The sequence below is a fragment of the Trachemys scripta genome, chromosome 7 (assembly GCF_013100865.1).
Source record: "Trachemys scripta elegans isolate TJP31775 chromosome 7, CAS_Tse_1.0, whole genome shotgun sequence".
Taxonomy (NCBI): Eukaryota; Metazoa; Chordata; order Testudines; family Emydidae; genus Trachemys; species Trachemys scripta.
The window spans coordinates 72786749-72808264 of record NC_048304.1 but is presented as its reverse complement, the minus strand read 5'-3'; the positions used below and the strand labels follow the sequence as shown (position 1 = coordinate 72808264).

The 21516-nt window shown below is 41.2% G+C and overlaps 1 protein-coding gene across 2 annotated transcripts in view; it reads left to right on the top strand.

Moving 5' to 3' along the window:
• The window catches only part of OGDHL (oxoglutarate dehydrogenase L), a 108258-nt gene that overhangs the window by 73169 nt on the left and 13573 nt on the right, over positions 1-21516 (top strand). For both annotated transcript variants that reach the window (XM_034776954.1, XM_034776955.1), the window contains exons 16-17: positions 64-191; positions 16816-16994. In XM_034776954.1, the coding sequence (XP_034632845.1) occupies positions 64-191; positions 16816-16994 (307 nt within the window). The remainder of the gene's footprint in view (positions 1-63; positions 192-16815; positions 16995-21516) is intronic.

Here is a 21516-nt window from a genome sequence, read left to right as displayed (position 1 = left end):
AATCCTTGGGAACATATGAAAAACTATAGCCAAATAATCATTTGTGTCTACATCTATTTGTAGCCATCGCCACCATGTACTCCATGATCAAGAAGTCGACAAGAGGACATGTGTTCCCATGAATCACCTCTGGGAACAGCAAGCCCCCTACACTGTGTGCAATAGCTCCCTTTCGGAGTATGGAGTTTTAGGTAAGTCTCAGAAAATGCCTGGGAAGTTTACTTATGCAGTAAGATGTCTCAAATGAGATTGGGAATTGATGACTGCTAATTAGGAGCAATTTTGTTTAAATTGTAAATTAAAGCTGGTTGAACCTGCACATATTGAAAGGTTCTATTCCGCTAAGATTTCAGACATTCAGATTTTTATCTGAGTCTCTTAGCTCTTCCCTTAGATTACTGGTGCTTCCTGTGGCTGCTCAGGCTGGAAATGCAACAAAAACAGCTTTTTGTTATATCTTAGCGCTTCTGTTCTAGTAGGAACATGCAGGGCAAGGGCATGAAAATGAAATAGTATGACTGCTAATCAGTTTTTTCTTTTTATTGAACTACCTGAAAAATATTGTTTGTCAAATTTAATCTAGTAATTTTATTTATCGTTTGTCCTTCCTTGATTAAGGTGGGGTTATAAAAATTATTATTACAACTAGTAGCTAAGAGCTCTTGCTATTGCACTGGTGTGGCAGTGGGTGTAATAATCCTCCATCTGTGCTTTCTCTCTCTCACAACCAATGCAATCGTTACATGCAAATTAACTGCAGAATAAGGGTGGTGATTGGTTGAATTACCTCTGATATCACTGGGGTCTAGGTCTCTTGGTGTGGCATAGACACATTCCTTGCTGTGGCTGTACACCTCATGGATGTAATTGGTAAAGTCAGAATGTCTGAGAATTTATAAACTGGATGGTAACAGACTCTGAAATCCAGTGATTTATTGAACTGGGTGATATTCTAAACAAAAAGAGCTCTCAGCTATGCTTGTAGCTATTTCCATCACCAGCAGACGTTTTAGGCTTCAGAGAGACAGATAGTGACAATCCTGGATTCTTATTATGTAGACCAGTGGTAGGCAAACTATGGCCCGAGGGCCACATCCGGCCCTTCAGACATTTTAATCCAGCCCTCGATCTCCCGCTGGGGAGCGAGGTCGGGGGCTTGCCCTGCTCCGCACAGCTCCTGGAAGCAGCAGCATTTCCCCCCTCCAGCTCCTACATGTAGGGGCAGCCAGGGGACTTCACACGCTGCCTCCGCCCCCAAGTGCAGCCTCCGCAGCTCCCATTGGCTGGGAACCACAGCCAATGGACGCTGCAGGGGTGGTGCCTGCGGACGGGCAGCGCTCAAAGCTGTCTGGCCGTGCCTCCGTGTAGGAGCTGGAGGGGGGGACATGCCGCTGCTTCTGGGAGCTGCTTGAGGTAAGCGCCGTCTAGATCCTACACCCCTGACCCTCTCCTGTGCCCCTATCCCGTGCCCCACCCCGATCCTCCTCCCGCCCTCCAAACCCCTCGATCCCATCCCAGAGCATCCTCCTGTACCCCCAGCCCCACCCCAGAGCCCACACCCCTAGCCGGAGCCCTCACCCACTCCCGCACCCCAACATCCAATTTTGTGAGCATTCATGGCCCACCATACAGTTTCTATACCCAGATGTGGCCTTCGGGGCAAAAAGTTTGCCCACCCCGATATAGACCCTAATCCAAATTCTGCTCTTCTATAATGGACCATTGTGACGTTGCACTCTATATGATTTTGTGAAAATATGCTAATATAATTGGAATATGCTTCATGCAAAAGGTCTCTTGTAAGATATCATTACAAAGCTGAGTGTGATCATCTTATTTGTATAAATGTACCATTCTTGTATCTGAAAGTAGAATTATGAAATATAATTCTGAGGGCCTATTGTAATTATGCAAAGTGTGGGCCATTAATGGTGGTTTGGAATCTTGATGACTGCCATTAACCAGGACAATTGACTGCAGATGGCTGTTTCACCTGTAAGTCTTCCTGTATAACTGTGTGCTGGCAAGTGGATAATGAAGTCTTACAGTGACGTGATCATGTCACCTGAACTGGAATCCATCTTTAACCTGGTGTCTTTCCATTGAGAAGGAGGGGGTGGGAACTCAGAGAGGGACAAAGGAGTCCCACCTTATTCAAAAGATATATAAATGGGTGGAACAGAACAAAGTGGGGAGCCATCATGAGGCATCCCCTAGCTACCACCTGAGCTGAAACAAGGGCTGTACCAGTATGCCACGGGGGTGATGCCCATACTAGGAAGGTGTCCAGTTTGTGAAAGAAATGTATTGAAACATCTTTCAGGGTGAGATATTATCTGTACTCAATTGTATTACTGTATTAGGCTTAGATTTGCATGTTTTATTTTATTTTGATTGGTAACTCACTTTGTTCTGGCTGTTACTACTTGGAACCACTTAAATCCTACTTTCTGTATTTAATAAAATCACTTTTTACTTATTTATTAACCCAGAGTATGTGTTAATACCTGGGGGGAGGGGGCAAACAGCTGTGCATATCTCTCTATCAGTGTTATAGAGGGCGAACAATTTGAGTTTACCCTGTATAAGCTTTATACAGGATAAAACGGATTTATTTGGGTTTAGACCCCATTGGGAGTTGGGCATCAAGTGTTAAAGACAGGAACACTTCTGTAAGCTGCTTTCAGTTAAGTCTGCAGCTTTGGGGCAAGTAATTCAGACTCTGGGTCTGTGCTGGAGCAGGCGAGTGTGTCTGGCTCAGCAAGACAGGGTCCTGGGGTCCTGAGCTGGCAGGGAAAGCAAGGGCAGAAGTAGTCTTGACACATCAGGTAGCAGCTCCCAAGGGGGGTTCTGCGATCCAACCCATCACAGCATGATTGGGTCCATTTTGTCTTTTTAAAAAAATGACACTAAGTATGTAAAATGGACTGGGAAAGTGTTTTTTTTTTTTTTTTTTTTAAATGTTGAGACCATAATGACCATGCCTACAATATCATGCATGCAGGTCTGCTCAAACTGTAGCATCATTACACACATGCTATAAAAATGCTTCCTCCCCCCTTCCTCTCCACCACTGTTCCTGTCAGCTGCTTAAAACCTAATTGTGCATGGTGTGGGGGGAGGGAAAAAAGAGGGTGCAAATTCAGAAATCCTACCAGAGAATAGTTGACACTGATCACTAAAGGAGCATAGAGCTGAAACCAGGCATCTATCTTATACAATTTTCTGTTAAATACTAATGATAATGGTGAAGTCCTATTTAAAATCTATTTTAGAAGGATGTTGGGCAACATATGCAGAAATTCATCAGCAAAGATTATGGGGGAAAAGAATTGTGAAGCAGTCAGAGTCCAAACTGAAATTAAAATGGTTCAGAATGTTCCATCTTCTCATATATTGGCACTTTGAAAATACACCATCTCTATATCATAGAGCTGTGGGGTTCTTTTGAGGTTATACAGTTGCTAAAGAGGGATTTTAGCTATATAATGTGGCTTTGCAAATTTATTAACAACTTGATGAGAGGCGATGCTATGAGTAAAATCAAAGATGCCTGGGAATATAGATATGAAAACCTGTTCCAACCTTATGTGTATTGAGTGCTATTCCAAATTTACTACATAAATTGAGATCACAAATCTTTGTTAGAAATTGCATTAATCGTAGTGAATCAAATTGTACTTTGGCACTGGCCAGACATTTCACCTTCAGCTGGGGGTGAATGGATTACCTCACTCAGCCAAGCTGTAGGTGGCAAGAGGATGATATGTGAAGCACAAAATAAAACTGATGCATTTAATAATATATCAAGAAGTTTTATTGACTCTGTGGATAAATAATGAAGAACTATTACATATCTATTTCACAACTCAAATGAAAGCAAAAGAGAAAAAATGAAGAGTTAATAGATAACAGTGGCTTATAATAGATTAGTATCTGTTATGTGGATATTTGGCTGTATAAACATCTTGAGGATTGTATTTTAATGTGTGTATGTCATTTAGGTTTACAGTGTTAAAATTCAGATAGAGCAAGGCAGTGTGGTTAGAGCACAGGCCTAGGAGCTGGAGGTTCCTAGGCTCTTCTATATTCTTCCCCTGACTTGGTGTGTGAGCAGTGATGGAACACTTCAGTGTTCTGTGCCTCAGTTTGTCTCTCTGTAAAATGGGTATATTGATACTTATTTGAGGTAGACAAGAGGGCACAATTTCATCTGGGATAAGATTTTTTTGCAATTCCCTTCTATATTTTTGCTCTTTTTTTTTTTTAATCCTGTGCATTTTTAAATGGGTGCACTAATTCAAATTCTGCAACTAGGTAAGTGGTTGTGTTGTTGTTGTGAATTTATTTAAAACAACAAATACTTAGCCAAATGTCTGCTTTTGAAAAAAGTGAACACTGAAGCAATTTTTTTTTTAAATTAGCATGGCTTCTTCTCTCATCTAGGTTGAGACACTCCGTCAGATCAGGGTACAGCCTTGTATAATGTGGCCTGTCAAATCTGATGTTTCCAGGGTGTGAAAGCCTCAAGGAAACAATAATGGAAATCTTTTTATACATTTTAGAAGGGCAGTAAAAAAAAATTGTTTTGCAATTCCTCTTAAATGTGTGGAAGAAGGGTACTACATGAGCACAAATTAATATTACTAATATTGATATTTTAAAATAACATAATTTTAAAAATCCATAGCTATGGATTCTCCAACAATGAAGGAAACAAAATGGACAGAGCAATTTACAGTGGATGAGTGTGACAAACCAGATTTTTTAATTAGAATGTTTTTATTAGAATACCATCTTGTATGTGAATGGGTTAAAATTTTAATATAATTAAGTCCTCTCCCTCTTTCTTTAGCTGTAATTACTTTAATTAATTTTGTTAACATTTACCATATATCATGGTGCTTGGAAATGTTTACCTTTGCAAATTTGTATTTATAGAGAGAAATTAGTTTTCAGATGAGAGAGCGCCAAATGGATGTTTACCTCTTTTATTAACTACTTTGATCAAACGTAACTTATTTATCATTCTAATCCATTTTGCCAGTAGCATTTTTAAGGAAAGTTTTTTTTTTTTGAATGGATAGTTTATTAATGTAATGTCATAGCTTCTAGGTGGTCAGAAAGCTTTGTGCACAAGGAATAGATTCTTCCTCAGGAGAGAAATCAACACCTTGTTCCAGTTCATATCTACATAGTTGGATAGGAACTGTTCGGTGTTAACTTATCTGTTTTAAAGGTTAATATTCAAACAAAACTATTTTGTACAAGAGGGTAACAAAATCACTCCTGTAAAAACAAATAAACCATTAATAACCAAAGACATTATATGGGACAGAAACCCAACAACAGTTGCACAGACACAGGATTAATTATTCTAGTCCATATACAATACCTAGACTTATTTACTCACTTCACAAGTTGCAGTAAGGCTGCAGGTATTAAAACAGATATTGTATCTTGCTTATCATCATGGTATTTGCGCCCCTAAATCAAGGCCTTGTCTACGTGGGATAGTTACCTCAATTTAACTTAAATCTCTGTGTTAAACTGATACAAATCCTTATGTGGAAACTCTTTTTTTGGTTTAACTTACGCAGGATGCTGTTTGGGTGTCAGTTGTTTCTACAGTATTTGTTTGATTATTAGAGAGTAGTGGAAAAGAGGGCTTTCTATGCAGAGTAGTTAGTGACTTCTCCTTTCTGGGCTGTCCTCTTTTGAATACAAAGAGGGGAGGGGGGAAATGCAAACTTTCCCAATCTGAGGATTTGCTGCTTCAAGAGAGGAAGATAGAAAGAGGAGCAGAGTTTATGAGCTGTGGTCCAAGCGTAGTATCTGTTCTGGGGTGACCATATTTCTCAAAGGGAAAATGGGACACTGTGTGGGGATAGCCTGAGGCTCCTCCCTCTCCCCAAGCGGAGGACTGACCCAAGTCACTCACCCAAGTCCCGTCCCCCCACGAGTCTGGGAGTTGCTGCTCGCTGAGCCCTGCCTGCCCCCGCCCATCCCACTCAAGGTTGGCATCACCACTCATCCCCCCCATCCCACCCACATACATGTTCCTCCATACCCAACTTTTTTGACCAGTTGGCAAGAGCAAATAGGACAAATGCCCACTTTTGCCAAAAAGGTCAGGATGGACAGGACAGGACAGGGCTTAAAAAAGAGACTGTCCCAGCCAAAATGGGATGTGTGGTCACCCTAATTTGTTCTCCTGTTACCTCTACTGCACGCACAACCACTGTTGAACAAGAAGCTTTGGAGTGGTTGTCCTGAAAGTCTCTAATATTGCGGTGTGGCTGTGAAGGAAAAAGGAGTTAAGATTGTGGATTTAATTTGTCTGTGTAAACATGCAAGAACTCAGAATCGTTTTGGGAATTCCCTAAATTTCTGTGGATTAGAGCTCATTAAGTAAGAATGGAGTGAATAGCCCTGCATGACAATACCACAAATTGTTTCCCTGGCAGGTGAAGAAGCAGAGAGCTGGCACCTGTTCAGAGCTGTGAGCTCTTCACCAAGTTATTGCTTTCTCTGTTAGGAGCACCTGGGGTATAATAGCGCCACTAAAATGATATTCTGACAAGACTGATTTGCCTCAGTGATAAAACCAGAACAGGCTAGTTACTTTTCATTGTAAAAAAACTATCTGTTTTCAGATGCAAGTTGAGAGGGATGTATACATTTAAGGGTTGTATTCGAAATTTGTTTTAGATTTTATTTGTTACAGTACAGCCTAGTGGATAGGGCATTTGACTGGGATTTGGCAGGTGTGGGTTCAATTCCTGGCTCTCACTAGTCTGTTGCTTGAGTTTAAGCAAATAACTTCCCTCCCTGTGCCTCGTGTCCCCATCTGTAAAATTGAGATAATACTAACCTTTTTAAAGTATGTTGAGATCTAAAGATGAAAAGCACATATAAGAGCTAGGCATTACCATTCTGTTAACCTGGGTGTATTGTTTTAGTTGCAGCTGGATTATTGCAATTCAATTAAAGTCTCATAAAGAGAGTATTTTAGGTTATTCAGTTTCAGCAATCAGGAAGTCTGGAAGCATAATTGAGTTGCTCTGAGAAGGTATTAAGCAAGGGTTGCCAACTTTCTAATCACACAAAACCGAACACCCCTGGCCACCCCTTCCCTGAGGCCCCGCCCTGCCCGCTCCATCCCCCCTCCCTCCGTCACTCACTCTCCCCCATCCTCACTCACTTTCACTGGGCTGGGGTGGGGGGTGAAGGCTCTGGCTGGGGGTGCAGTCTCTGTGGTGAAGCTGGGGATGAAGGGTTTGGGGTGCAGGAGAGGGCTCTGGGCTGGGACAGGGGGTTGGGGTGTGGGGGTGAGGGCTCCAGCTGTGGATGTGGGCTCTGGGGTGGGACTGTGGATGAGAGGTTTGAGGTGCAGGAGGTGGCTGGGGCAGGAGGTTGGGGTGCGGAGTCCTGGGAGCGCTTACTGTGGCTCCCAGGAAGTGACCACCAGGTCCCTGCAGCCCCTACATGCATCAGTGAGGCTCTGCGTGCTGTGGTTGCCCTCGCGCAAGCAGGAAGCCTGCCTTAGCCCTGGGCCCTTGCTGTGCCGCCGACCAGACTTTTAACAGCCCCTTTTCAACTGGGCGTTCTGATCGAAACAGGACACCTGGCCACCCTATATTGAGCAGAAGGCCAGAATATAGTTTCACCAGTTTATCTGGACATCTTAATAGAGTAAGAGAGCAGAAATAATTTACAGGCCCCTTATACACACTCAGCCTACTAATACATATTCATTTGTTACTTTAAATGTGCTTTTTTTTGTATACTCCTATCTTTCTTCATTCTCTTGAACCTCCAACAGGCCTCTTATTGATGATATTCTCCTTATGGGAGTATAGTTCTCTCTGAGCTCTGGCTGGATACTTGCTTCTTGAGTTCTAAGACTTTCCCAAGTTCTCAGGTGCCTCAGAGTCATAGAATCATAGACATGTAGGGCTGGAAGAGTCCTTCAGACGTCATATAGTCCAGCCCCCTTCACTGAGGCCAGGACCAAGCATACTTAGACCATCCCTGAGAGGTGTTTGTCTAACCTGTTCTTTAAAACCTCGAATGACGAGGATTCCACAACCTCCCTTCGAAGCCTATTTGATTCCTTAGCTATCCTTACAGTTTGAAAGTTTTTTCCTAATATCTAACCTAAATCTCCCTTGCTTCAGATTAAGCCAATTACTTCTTGTCCTTCCTTCAGTGGACATGGAGAGCAATCACTCACTGTCTTCTTTTTATAACAGCCCTTAACGTATTTGAAGACTTATCATATTCCTCCTCATTCTTCTTTTCTGAAGACTAAACATGCCCAGTGTTTTTTTAACCTTTCCTCATAGGTCCGGTTTTCTAAACCTTTTTGTTGCTCTCCTCTGGACTCTTTCTGATTTGTCCACATCTTTCCTAAAGTGTGGTGACCAGAATTGAACACACTACTCCCGTTGAGGCTTCATCAGTGCTGAGTAGGTTGTATTGCCTCATGCTGGGAAAAGAGGAAATTCCCAGACACATGATATTTGAAGAAAACAGATGGATCAGTAGAGACTCCTGGACCTTCTTAGGGCTGGAGATGGAATTCAGTATGATTTTATGGTTGACCGGGAAAGGTGAGGAAGAAAGAAAGAGAATATTAATCTATTGATTTAAACTTTTTTGGAAGTCTTAAAGGTTTGAATTCATCTTCTCATTTGGAATAAGGCTGGTGCTTAGGCTTTCTGAACCATTTTCTTCCTAGTGACCAATTAAAAAATCATTTACAGCAATAATATTCTAAAAGTCTACAGTACCTTTCATCGTGAATGATCCCTATGTATATGTAGAGATAATGATCTCACCACTGATATGCAGCTACAGGTCTGTCTCATCTTACGCTGGGGTTACGTTCCGCAGTCAGCGCCTAAAGTGAAAATCGCGTATAGTCAAAATTACATTAAGTGTAATGGTGGGCGGAATTGCCCACGCTACAGAAACAGTATTTAAATTGTTATTTTTCTCTTTTTTTTTTGTTTTGTTTTTGCCGACCGCGTAAAACCGAAATCGCACATGTTAAATGCGCCTAAGATGCGACAGACCTGTATCTCTGTGTTGGAATGTTGTTACTAGGGCAGCACTACCCCATTTTTTATAGATGAAGAGAGAGCCAATATCATTATCCAACTAAAACTGCAGCAGGAAATGAGGTAGACAGTGCAAAAACTGAGGGCCAGGTTCTTACAGGGCCATATAGTGGGACTATTGGAGGGCATAAAGGGGCTTCCCCTACCTCTTGAGCATCAGCATTTCCATGGCTCAGAAACCAAATAGATGTTAATGATTTCACGGCTCTCCTGGGCTGTATTCAAGTTAGTGATTTAAAAGAGAGCTTGTGTATCGCAATACCAGTCCCCAGTATTTCATTTCTTTAAATATAGTAGCAAGTCTTTCCTTATGGTTTTCCTTTTACTGACATCAGACTAAAGTCATATGTGGCCATCTCAAAAACACTTGCTAGATTATTTTAATTTTCATGCCTTAGGAAACTTGAAAATCATATGAATTAAGCTGCAGCCTTACTTTTGTTACTTGAAAGATGCAAATTCTTGTGACAGTCATGCAGACTGCTGTGGGGGAAAACACAGAACGGGTTGTGCAAGTTGATACTTTGCTTAACATCACCTCTATCCCTGCTATACCGACAAAAGAATGACTGAGAGAGCACAGGCAACAGGAACAGAACTAATAACTTGCACTTCTACTTTGCCTTTCATCTAAGGATCTCAAAGCACTTTGCAAACACTGAAATGAATAAGCCTCACCCAATCCCCTTTTGAACCTGGTATAGGATACATATGTGTTGGGATCACTTGATCCTCCCCTTTAACACAGCCACTTCAGGGTACGGTATAACAGTGTTTAGTGGTGCACAGCTGTCAAGGCTGAATCCCCACTCTGTCACCCCGAGTATAGGAAGTGGGGACCCGGAAAGATTCGAAAAATTAATACTTGCCACTCCAGGCTTGTATTACACTCCCAAGGTTACAGCTTTTCTCTGACCTTGGCTTGGTAAACGCTGTCACCACCCAACTGCGGAAAAAAAACCCTTTGAACCCAGGAAGGAACACTTGGGAATTCCTCCCTGTTGGGTACCCTCAAGCTCTTTCATCTCCCCCCGCCCCCCCAGGGAAGAGCTGAGAAAGAAAACAAAGGAAATTAGCTGTGCTACCAGCTAATCAAACAATATGCACAAACCTCTTAGGGCACCAAAAATCTAATCCTGTTCAAAAAAAAAAAAAAAAAAAAGGTAAATTTTATAAACAAAAAAACAAAAAGGAAAAAAATACATCTGGAACTTAGGCTTTTGCTAGATTTTAAAAGAGCAATTCCAAAAATTAAGCACCCAAACTAGCTTTCTTGGGGGTTCAGCTTAAAGGTTACAAGCAAACAAAAGCATCAGGGGTTAGCACAGAGGAGATCCACAAGCCAAAATAAGAAATAAACCTGATTGTGTCTAACTAAACATTCCCCCATCCAAATAATTTCTTCTAGATACAGAAGATACCTTTTCATATCTGGTTCAAACCTTACACAGCATTCCTGCTATCACATTGCTGCTCGTGTCCCTGCAGCCCAAAGAACAGACCAAGGAAGAGTTTCTTTTCCCATTTTAAACAGTTCTAGCCATTGGCTCTTTTGGTCAGGTGCCCACTTTATTTTTCTTTACCTGGGGGACTTTTTACCCTTTACAGATAAAGCAAGTAAAGAACAGCTACCAAAAGGGATTTTACAGCTACCCCCCCTTATTTGTCACAACAGCTACATTAAATAAGTTTAGGACAGGAAGTAAGGAAAGGTACCATATTCATTTGAAATTTCAAGATAATATTGGTATACAGAACTTAATTACCTGGATCAAAATTTTGGTCAGGAGACAGGGTTAAGCTCCCTGGTACTTATTAAAAGTTGATGGCCACAAGTGGTCAGGACTTTAGTTTTATGTCTCATCTGAAAGTTAGACTACCCCTGTCCTAGTAGAGCACAGCATATGTGCAAATAAGCCTTGAACAAATTAGCCATATTGCATATGTTCTCAACCATGTCACCCAATCAGCAGAAATAGTCTCTTAATGTTTGTTTAAAATTAGAATGGGATTCAAACCTATCTGGGGAAATCTATTTTGTAAATACCTTTGGGAACTTCAGTGAAGAAGTTATACAGGCTTTATGCTCTTTGAATGTTCTTAGAGACAGCAAGACCACACAGAAAAGGAGGGCTGAGGTTTAAAATATCTTTTGGAAGATAGCATTGTTGGGGGTGAGGATGGGCAGCTAGGACCATCCAAGGACATTGAGTTGAAGGGAAAAGGCCAGTCCTTCTGAGGCTTTAGCCTTCTTTTGGCAAGAAGAGAACAAGGAGCATCTGTTGGAGTCATGGATGGGCCGTTCACAGAGTTCAGCACCACAGGGACATAGTGGTTCATCAACTTTCTTTCATCAAGATCCATTCCAAACATCTGGAATAGAATTTCAATAGGAACTGTGCATAAAAAGTCACTTTCCAAAGTGGATACAAACAATATATATTCATGTATAAAAGGATTCATTTTCCCCGTAATTGACATATTCCAGTTGTTCTACACATTCATCATCATTCCAGAGGAGTATATACTGGTCCTCCCAGCTGGAAGGACAGACTTTCAGATTGCAGCAGTGGCCATTAAAGGTTTAGACATAAATATCTTTTGGTTTATGTATTTCTAACTGTAACTTTCAAAAAATCAGGTGAAATATGGCAAGAGGATGTTCTTGTGGTTAAAGCACTGCGCTGGGACTCGGGCAATCTAGGTTCAAAACCCAACTCAGCATAAATGACCTGTTTGACCTTGGGCAAGTCTCATCATCTTTTACCTGTGTAATCTCAGTTCTCAATCTGTAAAGTGGAGATTCCCCCACTCCCATCCTTTGCCTGTTTTGTCAATTTAGATTTTAAACTCTTTCACGAAGGAATTGTCTCTTAGTATGTGTATGTATAGCGCCTAGCATGATGGACTTCAAATTTGGTTTGGGCCTCTAGGTGCTTCTGTAATATCATTAATGCATTCTTGCAGTCCCTTGATTTCTCTAGGACTTTATGGTCTAAAAAGAGATAAATAGGAAATTGTCGCAGAGCAATGTAAATGGGAAGATAAAAAAAAAAACAGAATAAAAGCTAAACAAAAGGGAAAGGTTTTGTTTCAGTGGAGGTTAATCCTATATTGGTCCTACAGGACCAAGTTTATAGCCATGTGCTGATGACTTTAAAAATTAAATAGTCCTATACCGTAAGTGCAACATGCTGCTCTCATCTGGCTCTTAATTGTAGTGTGTTTGGTTTCCTTTTATTTTAAATCCTAATCTAGTTCTTGACACAGAAGAGTATCAGAGACTCAACGTTTTGGTGTGACTAAAACCCTTTTTCCTCCCCCAGTGGTGTAGGTATGCTTTGCCTGATTTCTATATCACAGCACTCTGTGAAGCAATCCGCATATCCAATAAATTCCCATAGGAGAGATGCTCCTGGAGGGCCTCCAGTCACCATGGTGTAAATCACAAATGACAAGTACATGAAGCCTGTCACTGAGCACTTGCTGATGGGTTTGAAGCAGTAGCCTACTGTGTGCAGAGAATATCAAGATGCCAAGTCTCTATCAGTCAACATGAGTTGCAGAGTTCCTAAAACTTTTCTAATTAAAGATATAAGAAGTTTGATCATAGCCAGAAATTGTGATTGCAAAGGTTTCTTTGTATGTTTATTTCACGTCTTCCCTATAGGTCTCTCACTTGCTTAGCTAATATTGCTTGTTAAAGAAAAATTGCTCCTGGATTTTACCCATGTGCAGTGTTTTTAGGGGAAGATTTTTCAGCGGTCAAAGGGCAGTTAGACACCCAGTGCCCATTGACTTTCAACAGGAGTTAGGCATCTATCTGCTTTTTGTGTCTTTGAAAATCTAACCCACAAATTTTATGTTATACCAGTTCAATCACTTACTCTTGTCCAATATTTTAGATCAACTGTAAGTGTAGAGGAGTCAAACTAACACACCAGATTTAGACACACACACACACACACACACACACACACACACCCCGCCTCCAAATGTGAGTTGGTTTGGCTCTGCATCTTTGGTTTTTTTAAATGGGATTGTGCACTAGTAACGTGGCAGAAGCTGGTGGTAGTGGGGAAGATCCAGATTTGGGAATGAATTTAGGTTTTCTGTAACTTGAGTGGGTGTGCTTGCTTTCTGCTGGGCGTGTGCAGGCTACATTGTAGAATGACCTTTGTTGATCTCCGTGTAACATGCAGCAAACTTAGAAAAAAAAACAACAAAAGGGGACAAAATGAGGCAAAAAGGGGTGGAGTGGGGATTTTTTATTGATAAACTAACAAGAAAGCAGGGATCAATATAGACAAATCTCACAGGAAAAAGATGCACTCTCACTTTTCAAATCTTACTATGTAATTAGGTATGCAGTGGAATTGTGTAGCCGTGTTAGTCCCAGGCTATTAGAGAGACAAGGTGGGTGAGGTCATATCTTTTATTGGACTAACTTCTGTTGGTGAAAGAAACAAGCTTATGAGCTACACAGAATTTTTCCTTAGGTCAGTGACCTGAACTCTGAGTGGCTCGAAAGCTTCTCTCTCTCCAACAGAAGTTGGTCCAATAAAAGATATTACCTCACCCACCATGTCTCTGAGGGTAATTAGGTTGCAGAGAGAATGTATCTGTACAAGGAACAGAATTCACACCAAACTGTCATGTTTTCAGTTGGTTTCTTCTCAGGTCTTTGTTTCTGAGCAATGGTAAGTGTACATGTCCAAAGAATTTTCTAATAAAACCTTTGGACAGCAGAGACTGACTATACCAATCTGCTGCTCTATTTGGTATGTGTTGGATGGGATGGTTCTTTCATATTACACTACCATTATCTGAAGATAAATGCTTAGGCTCTGTTTAAAATTTAAATGCATGACTTCAGCATAAGCAAACAACTCTTACAGATATCCTCTCTAAAGATAGTGAACCATATTCTTTGTCAGTCATAGCCCTGTAAATCCATAGTAGCTCCACTGGAGTGGCCCAGCTTTGCTGTGGTGAAACAGAGGGTAGAATTTAACTTCTTGGTTTTTAATTGCTGTAGGTGTTCAGTATTTTAAGATGCAATTGGTTTTTATGGTTGGCTGCCAGTGGGCAAGTGCTACACAAGTACACTTAAATGTGAAATTGTTGAAAATAACTTGGAGTCAAGTTGTACCTGGCCTGTCTGCAGGTGTGAATGGGAGCAGAGGGCGCACAGAGCCTTCAACCCCTGCCTGGGACCCAGACATTAATCTAGTGCTTGCACTCCTGAGGCTAGCACTGCCTGTGATATTAGTCTGCCTAAAGATAATGGATATAGAGTTCCCATTGGCTTCCTACCTAGAGTTGGATCTACCTCGACTAGAGCACATACTGCCCCCATCAAAGGTTGCAGCAAAAGAGTCTCAGGCCCACACTTTCTGGGGCCTCTGAAGAAGCTGTGGTACAGTGCCTCCAGTAGCTCCCTCTGAGGCACTACAGCTTCACACCCTCCATACTGTGGAACTGTGCTTTAAATGTTCAATTTTACCCTTTGACTTAGCAGAGTGGTCTGTCTGTCATAACCACTGTCTTCACCTTGTATTGCAATTTAGACCCATGTGGTGTCATTCTCCATTGCTGTAGGAATATTTGTGCTCTCACTAGTCTTATGACCCATGTAAGTGGGAGCACTGGGATGGCGGGGGGAGGGTTGGATTTTCACAAATAAGCCATTAACTGTGGGACATAAGTAGGGGGAGATATCTTGAAGTTAAGATAGGTCATTAAAAGGAGATGATTATTACATGCCTTGTATTTAACTGCATTTTCATGAACTCTGATAATGCTTGAATCTTGCATTTTAAAGCTGCACAACAAAGCCCTGTAGCAGATGTAAATACTCTAGCAGTTTGCAATTAATGTGTCTTAGCACAGCTGCTGAGTGTGAATTACAGTAGCTGGTTTGTATTCTAATAACTTTTTGTTTGTTTTTTGTCTTTTGCAGTCATTATCACCCCAGTCCTTGCAGTAGAATTGGGGCTTTACAGCACTGCCACAGATCTCTTCCAACAAGAGCAGGCATTTGTTCTGCATCTACTAAGTGATGCCCACATTGCCTGTTGTGAGGATACTGTTAGGTTTGGAACATGACAGATTTTAGGAACAGGCAACAAGCATTCTGGCCTGTTACATTCCAAAGTGTGCAAAATGTAATTTATACTGAAAATCAGACAGCTGTCAGTTTGCGTGCTTCCCACTGCGTTTAACCATGATCTTTCTGAATACCTGGGTAAAACTTGAATCTGTATTCAGAATCCATGTTTACATTTGTTTGAGTATAGAGAGGCAGTGTTGTTTAGTGGGTATAGCATGAAACTAGGGAAACCTTGGCTCTAGTCCCAGCCTGTTATTGACCTGATGGCAAAGTCATGTGGCCTTTGTGCAACTCAGTGTTCCCTGTGTACCTTGGACTTCAGTACAGCGGAGGGAACAGTGTTTGGAAGTGCCCCAGATCAGGTGCATCTGAGCTGAGATGTCCAAAAAGAAGGAAAGCAGAGACTTTGCAGCATGCTCCCTCCCTTTTTTATCCCAGTCCTATGGACCCTGTGGAGTTCTGGCTCTGCTGGTTGGGAGGAGCTAGGGAGAGAACCGTTCTCTCCTGCTTATCCTCCTGGAAACCTGCAGCGATTCTCCTGTTTGCATTAGCTTAAGCAGAGATACCATCTCTGCAGTAGAAGTGCTCCCCATGCCTGCTCCCCTCACCACAGTATTGGGACAGATGTCAGTGAAGAACGCAGAGGGGCATGACTCTTGAGGAAGGTTTTAGCCTCTTATCTCTGAGGAGGGAGCACTTTTGCTGCATTGCCTCCAATAACTTGTCTAAAACTTTTTATTTTCTTTGCTCAGTTTTGCACACCTAAGGAATTATCCACAGATTTGCAGATCCCGTTGACTTTGTAGTAATAATCACATCTTTAGAATCTCTTGAAATGTTCTGAAAATTTAGGCATTAACTTAAAGTTACACAGGACAAGAACATGTAGGATTCTGTAACCAAGGAAAGGAAACGGGGAATGACTGTTAACAGCGAAATGCTTATTCAATAAATACGCATTTCCAAAGTGCCATTCACCACATTATCCAGTCACCATTTGGTAAATAAAAGGTATATTAGAAGATCCTAGAAAGATCCAGTTTACAGATGTAAAAGACCAGCCACAGCAAATGATTCCAACCAGCACCTGTATAAATGTACAGGCACATTCATAGCATTGTGCAGGCTTGCGTAATGCAGAAGGTGGACAAATAGTTTGTTGAACTAAACCCTAAATATTAACTATAAATATATTTATAGTTACTTTTATTAAAAGGGTGGCTTCTATCTAGATTTGTGTATAAAAATGTTTACTACCAGGAGAAAAAAATAGTGTTAATACCTTAACTTTTTCATGAAACTGAAGTTTCCACATGATGTCGTTGACTGGGACTACTAGCGTAAGGAAGAGTTTGCAGGGATTGGATCCTATATGTATAAACAAATGTCTGCTAATCCTTCTAGCAGAAGTGGTCCTATTGAAAACACTGTTGCACTTCATGAGAAAATATTCTTGATACATATTCTGCTCTTTTATTTAATTAGTTGCAATAGAAAGGTGGTGTCTTAGATTATGGAAAATAGAATATAATTCTAATAAGGATCTTTTTCTTTTTCTTTCTACCTGTTTGTTTTTAGGTTTTGAACTTGGCTTTGCCATGGCAAGTCCCAATGCTCTGGTGTGCTGGGAAGCGCAGTTTGGCGACTTCCACAACACTGCACAGTGCATAATAGACCAGTTTATCAGCTCAGGACAGGCTAAGTGGGTTCGACACAATGGGATTGTGCTGCTTTTGCCACATGGAATGGAAGGAATGGTAAGGCTTTCACTGATTGGAACAATAAATGTGCTTTGGCATAAAGTAGTAGAATAGAAACTACAGAACCTTTTATTGTTCCTTTTTTTTGCAGCATACAAATGCAGTTTCAGGATCTTATAACTTTTATGAAAAAAAAAAGAGTTTATTGCTGACATACGTTAGACTGTTCTTCTATCTCAAAAATAAATATGCTTGCAGTGACCAGTTTTGACAGTTGGCCAGGAACGAGAACAAAAGGAAAACAGCATTGATATATTTCTGAACATTCAGTCTCCCTTTCCTTGTGCCCTCCTCCGAATGGGTTATTTTGCAGTGGTATCTGCCATTGTTACCCTGCTATTTGAAAGACTTATTTGGTCAATACAACTTGTGTCAATGCAAAACAATTATTTTTTCTTCATTAGAGCTTTGTGGTTATGAAAAATTAACTTAAAATGAAAAGTTCCTAGAAAGAGCAAAGTATAAAGGAGGCGGCTTGGGATTCTCGGGTACAGTTAAAATTTCAATAGGTTTTTACAGCACTTGTTTCACTTTATTTTATGATGACATGAAACAAACCTCAGATACATGTGTTTTACCCGTATAAACTTTACTTTTAAGTTAGAACATTGTTCTAAGGGGTTTTTATGCAGCTTGCAAACAAATACATTTTTTTAAAAATGTTGATGATTTGGGTGACTTGGAGGAAATAAGAAATCTGCCCTTTTAGGGAGAGAGCCCCTTTGAATGGCTGCCCACTTCTCTTCTCCGTAATTCCTAGTGAGCTAGCCACAGAAGGACTGGAATGAGATCTATATAGACTCTGCATGTAACTTTCTTCTGTTCTGAAGTTGGAGTTAACAGTAGGATCACTTTTAAGCATCTTTTAAATTATTTTTAAAAGTGACATAAGCATTCTGCCCTGTGCTATTAGAAATAGTTATTTCCTTTTAGAATGCACGGACACTCAGTGTATTATTTAATGTATGTTTACAGTATTTCTGTTAACAAATACATGCTACCATGATACTGATGTGCTTGCCATAGCTGTAAATGTTCTCTTTCATTCACTTTAAGTGTACATAAAGGCATTTCTTCTTGTTTCTATTCTGTTTCTATACATTTAATTCCATGCAATTATAACCTTTCCTGGCACACAGCTGTTGGTTCGTATCCATTGGGTGATTTTCTGTATGGATTTTCTGTTTATACAAGAGCACAGTCCTGTTGACAAATATCCTAGTGAATTCAGCTTTGTTTCAGTAAGGACTGTAAGATCATGCCCAAGATGAAACCTAAGGACTCTTCAAAAACAAAAAGACTCCAGCATGAAATCTGTTAGGGACAGGATGGCTTGGCGAGGTATTGGTAATGGGATGGGAATCCTTTCACCTCTAACATACATTCTGGCTGGTTGTGATTGAAGGACTTTGCTGACTGATAGCTCCTTGGTGGCTCATGTGCAACTAGCTAATGGATTCTGTACAGGTCCTGTTGGACAGGGGGTCTGAAACCTTCCCTCTACCCTGCCCCCCCTCCAGTAACTGGCAGTCTTGTTAGCAGTTTCAGCAAAGACATTAAACATAGACAATGAGCGGAGTCTGGTTTGAGGATTATCACTGAAGCTCGGGGCGGGTGGGCGGGGGGAAGCTTGCATCTTTGCTGTCTCCTCTGTAGATACACTTCTGTTTCCAGTGCAGTGAATTCAGCATGTTTATTGAATACTACATTCATTTGTAAACCATTTTAAATGTTTTTAAAATAGGAGGAGGTTGCTCTGTGTGTGTGTGTGTGTGTGTGTGTGCGCGCGTGTAAGAATTATGATTTGCAGGACATGAATAGATGGCAACAGGAGTGGTACTAACAATATTAGACTTGCAATGTGCCAGAACTGTGTGGCTTTATGGTTCTCATCCACTAATGAGAAGACAAGTTTGCACCACAAAACTGAGGCCAGTTTGCAAGAGAAGTTATACAGGACACAGATATGCTAGCTGCTCCATCTTAGTGTTCCTTTTGTGCATAAGGAAGATACTGAGTGTTTTGTTAGGGAATCACTCTGCCGGTACAACAGGGAGGAGTTGAGCAGTACACATCACTTTCCCCTGTTCTTTTAGCAACAGTTTCTAAGGCTATGTCTACACTTTTAGAGACACAGCTGTGCCGTTACAGCCGTGCCACTAAAAGGCGTGCAGTGTAGCTGCTGTTTGTTGGAAGGAGAAAGCTCTCCTGCTGACAAAAAACTTCCACCCCAATGAGCAGCGGTAACCTTGTTGGCAGGAAAGCTCTCATGCTGACAACACTGTTCACACTGGCGCTCTTTGTCAGCAAAACTTTTGTCATTCAGGGTGTTTTTTTTTCATACCCCTGAATGATAAGTGTTGTCGTTCAGGTTCCAGTGTAGACAAAGTCAAAGCCATCACTGTGGTGTTCTCTGGGATTTCCCATTGTGACATCTGTTTGTTACTGCACTGAAGGTGGTGTGTAAGGGAGTGAGCCCTGATTTGTAAGTGGAATTAACTAACATACGAGTTGAAAGATTAAATGCAGTTATCTCTAGGATGAGATACTTTATGGTTTTCTCTGGTATGAAAGCCCTTCTTAATCATAAATATTTGTCACCCTTACAAATAATGACAACCCAGCATCAGCAATAAATAAAACCACACACCATATTATTTTGCTGATTGCAATTAACTCTCTCCAACCTTATTAATAAGGGAGAAGAGTGGGAGTCGGGAGACAATGGGTTCTGTTCCATTCCCTACCACTAACTTACTCTGTGACCTGTGTTCCTGTTTCCCCATTATAAAATGGGGGCCAATTATGCTTACCCACTTCAGTAAAGTGCGTTGAGATTTAGTGAAAAGCGCTGTCTGAGTGATAGATATTTTAACTATAGCAGAACATAAAATCCCTATTAAAAGGTTTTATGGAGTAATTGGCTTAGCTATGCCAGTTAAACTTTACTCAGCCTAGCATGGGTTACCAATGATTCTGCAGGGAATTGGCCAAAGTACATATACCCATCTCGAGCATCCTGTCTTGTGTCAAACTGGTGTGCTAGTGGGAGAAGAGAGAAGTTCCCTTCTCTTCCATACACACTCATGCTGCTGTAGGGTAGGACTGTAACCTAGTGCTCAAGACATAAATAATTGGAGGAGCCAGCTTCTGCCTTAGCAGGTGATCCATGGTTTCAAGCAGGGCTGGCTCCAGGCACCAGCGCAGCAAGCTGGTGCTTGGGGTGGCTCATGGAAAGGGGTGGCACGTCTGGGTCTTCGGCAGCGGGTCTGTCAGTCCCTCTCAGAGGGAAGGACCGGCCGCCGAATTGCCGCCGAAGAATGAAGCGGCATGGTAGAGCTTTTTTTTTTTTTTTTTTTTTTTTTTTTCCCCCTCTCTCTCTTTGCCGCTTTGGGCAGCAAAAAAAGCTGGAGCCAGTCCTGGTCTCAAGCGTGCAAGACCTACTGGCTTGTGAATGTGTGCTGCTCATTTTTAAATGATCACAGATTTGCACCACACCACCTAACCTCATCTTGCACCATTCTGTCCTGGATTGGCAGGGTGGCTAAGTGCCCCAAGCACTCGGTCTCTTGCATCACCTTGCACAACCACATTGAGTATTTAACCTTTAATTACACTGCTCTACAGCCAAAATGCTTCTGAAATAAATGTAGTCAAACTTTACTAATTCTGGGTCACTGAGAACGAAAATGATGCTTAAAATTGTTGATTGGCTCTAGTTTTCAAGATATGCTATTGGGTCAGTATATACAACCCTTGACTTGGGAATGGTGGAGGATAAGTGAGTTATAAAGGGAAGGGATCTCAATTTAAACCAGAAATGAGTAAAATACATCTTTGACTGGATCTATGAATAAATCTATGACTGGGTTTGGACAGTACTTGCTTTTTAGGCAAAACAATGAATGTTGCAATCTGAAGCTGGTATTGCATCATACATGATATGAATTGCATCATGTTATTCCTAGAAGTCATGGATGATGCAATCATAACGAAGCTTACATCACTCTGCTGAACAAATTGCCCTATATCAGCTCTAGAAATCATACAGTGTCGTGCTCTCTTACTTGTCAGTGTTTGATTTTGCAAAGGGACACATTTCTGTTTAGCCAAAGTGAGCAGAGATGCCTCATACTTGTGTGAACAGTGCAGATAATTTCTGCTATGTTTGTGGTGAAGTGACTTTTGCATCACAAAAGCGCAGTATAACCACTATGGTTAAGAAAGCCTATCACCTTTATTTTGGCTGCAAAATTGGAGATCAGGACAAGAGGTGGGCCCCACACATATGCTACAACACTTGTGCAACAAATCTTGGCCAGTGGTTGAACAGGAAAAGGAAATCTATGCCTTTTGCAGTGCCAATGATTTGGAGAGAGCCAACAGATCATACTAGCAATTGTTACTTCTGCATGGTGCCTCCAGTTGGGAAAGGTGTGTCAAAGAAGAAAAAGTGGACTGATGAAGAACTTTGTCAAGGCCATTGACAAAACACAAGCAGCTTTCAAGTACCTCCGTG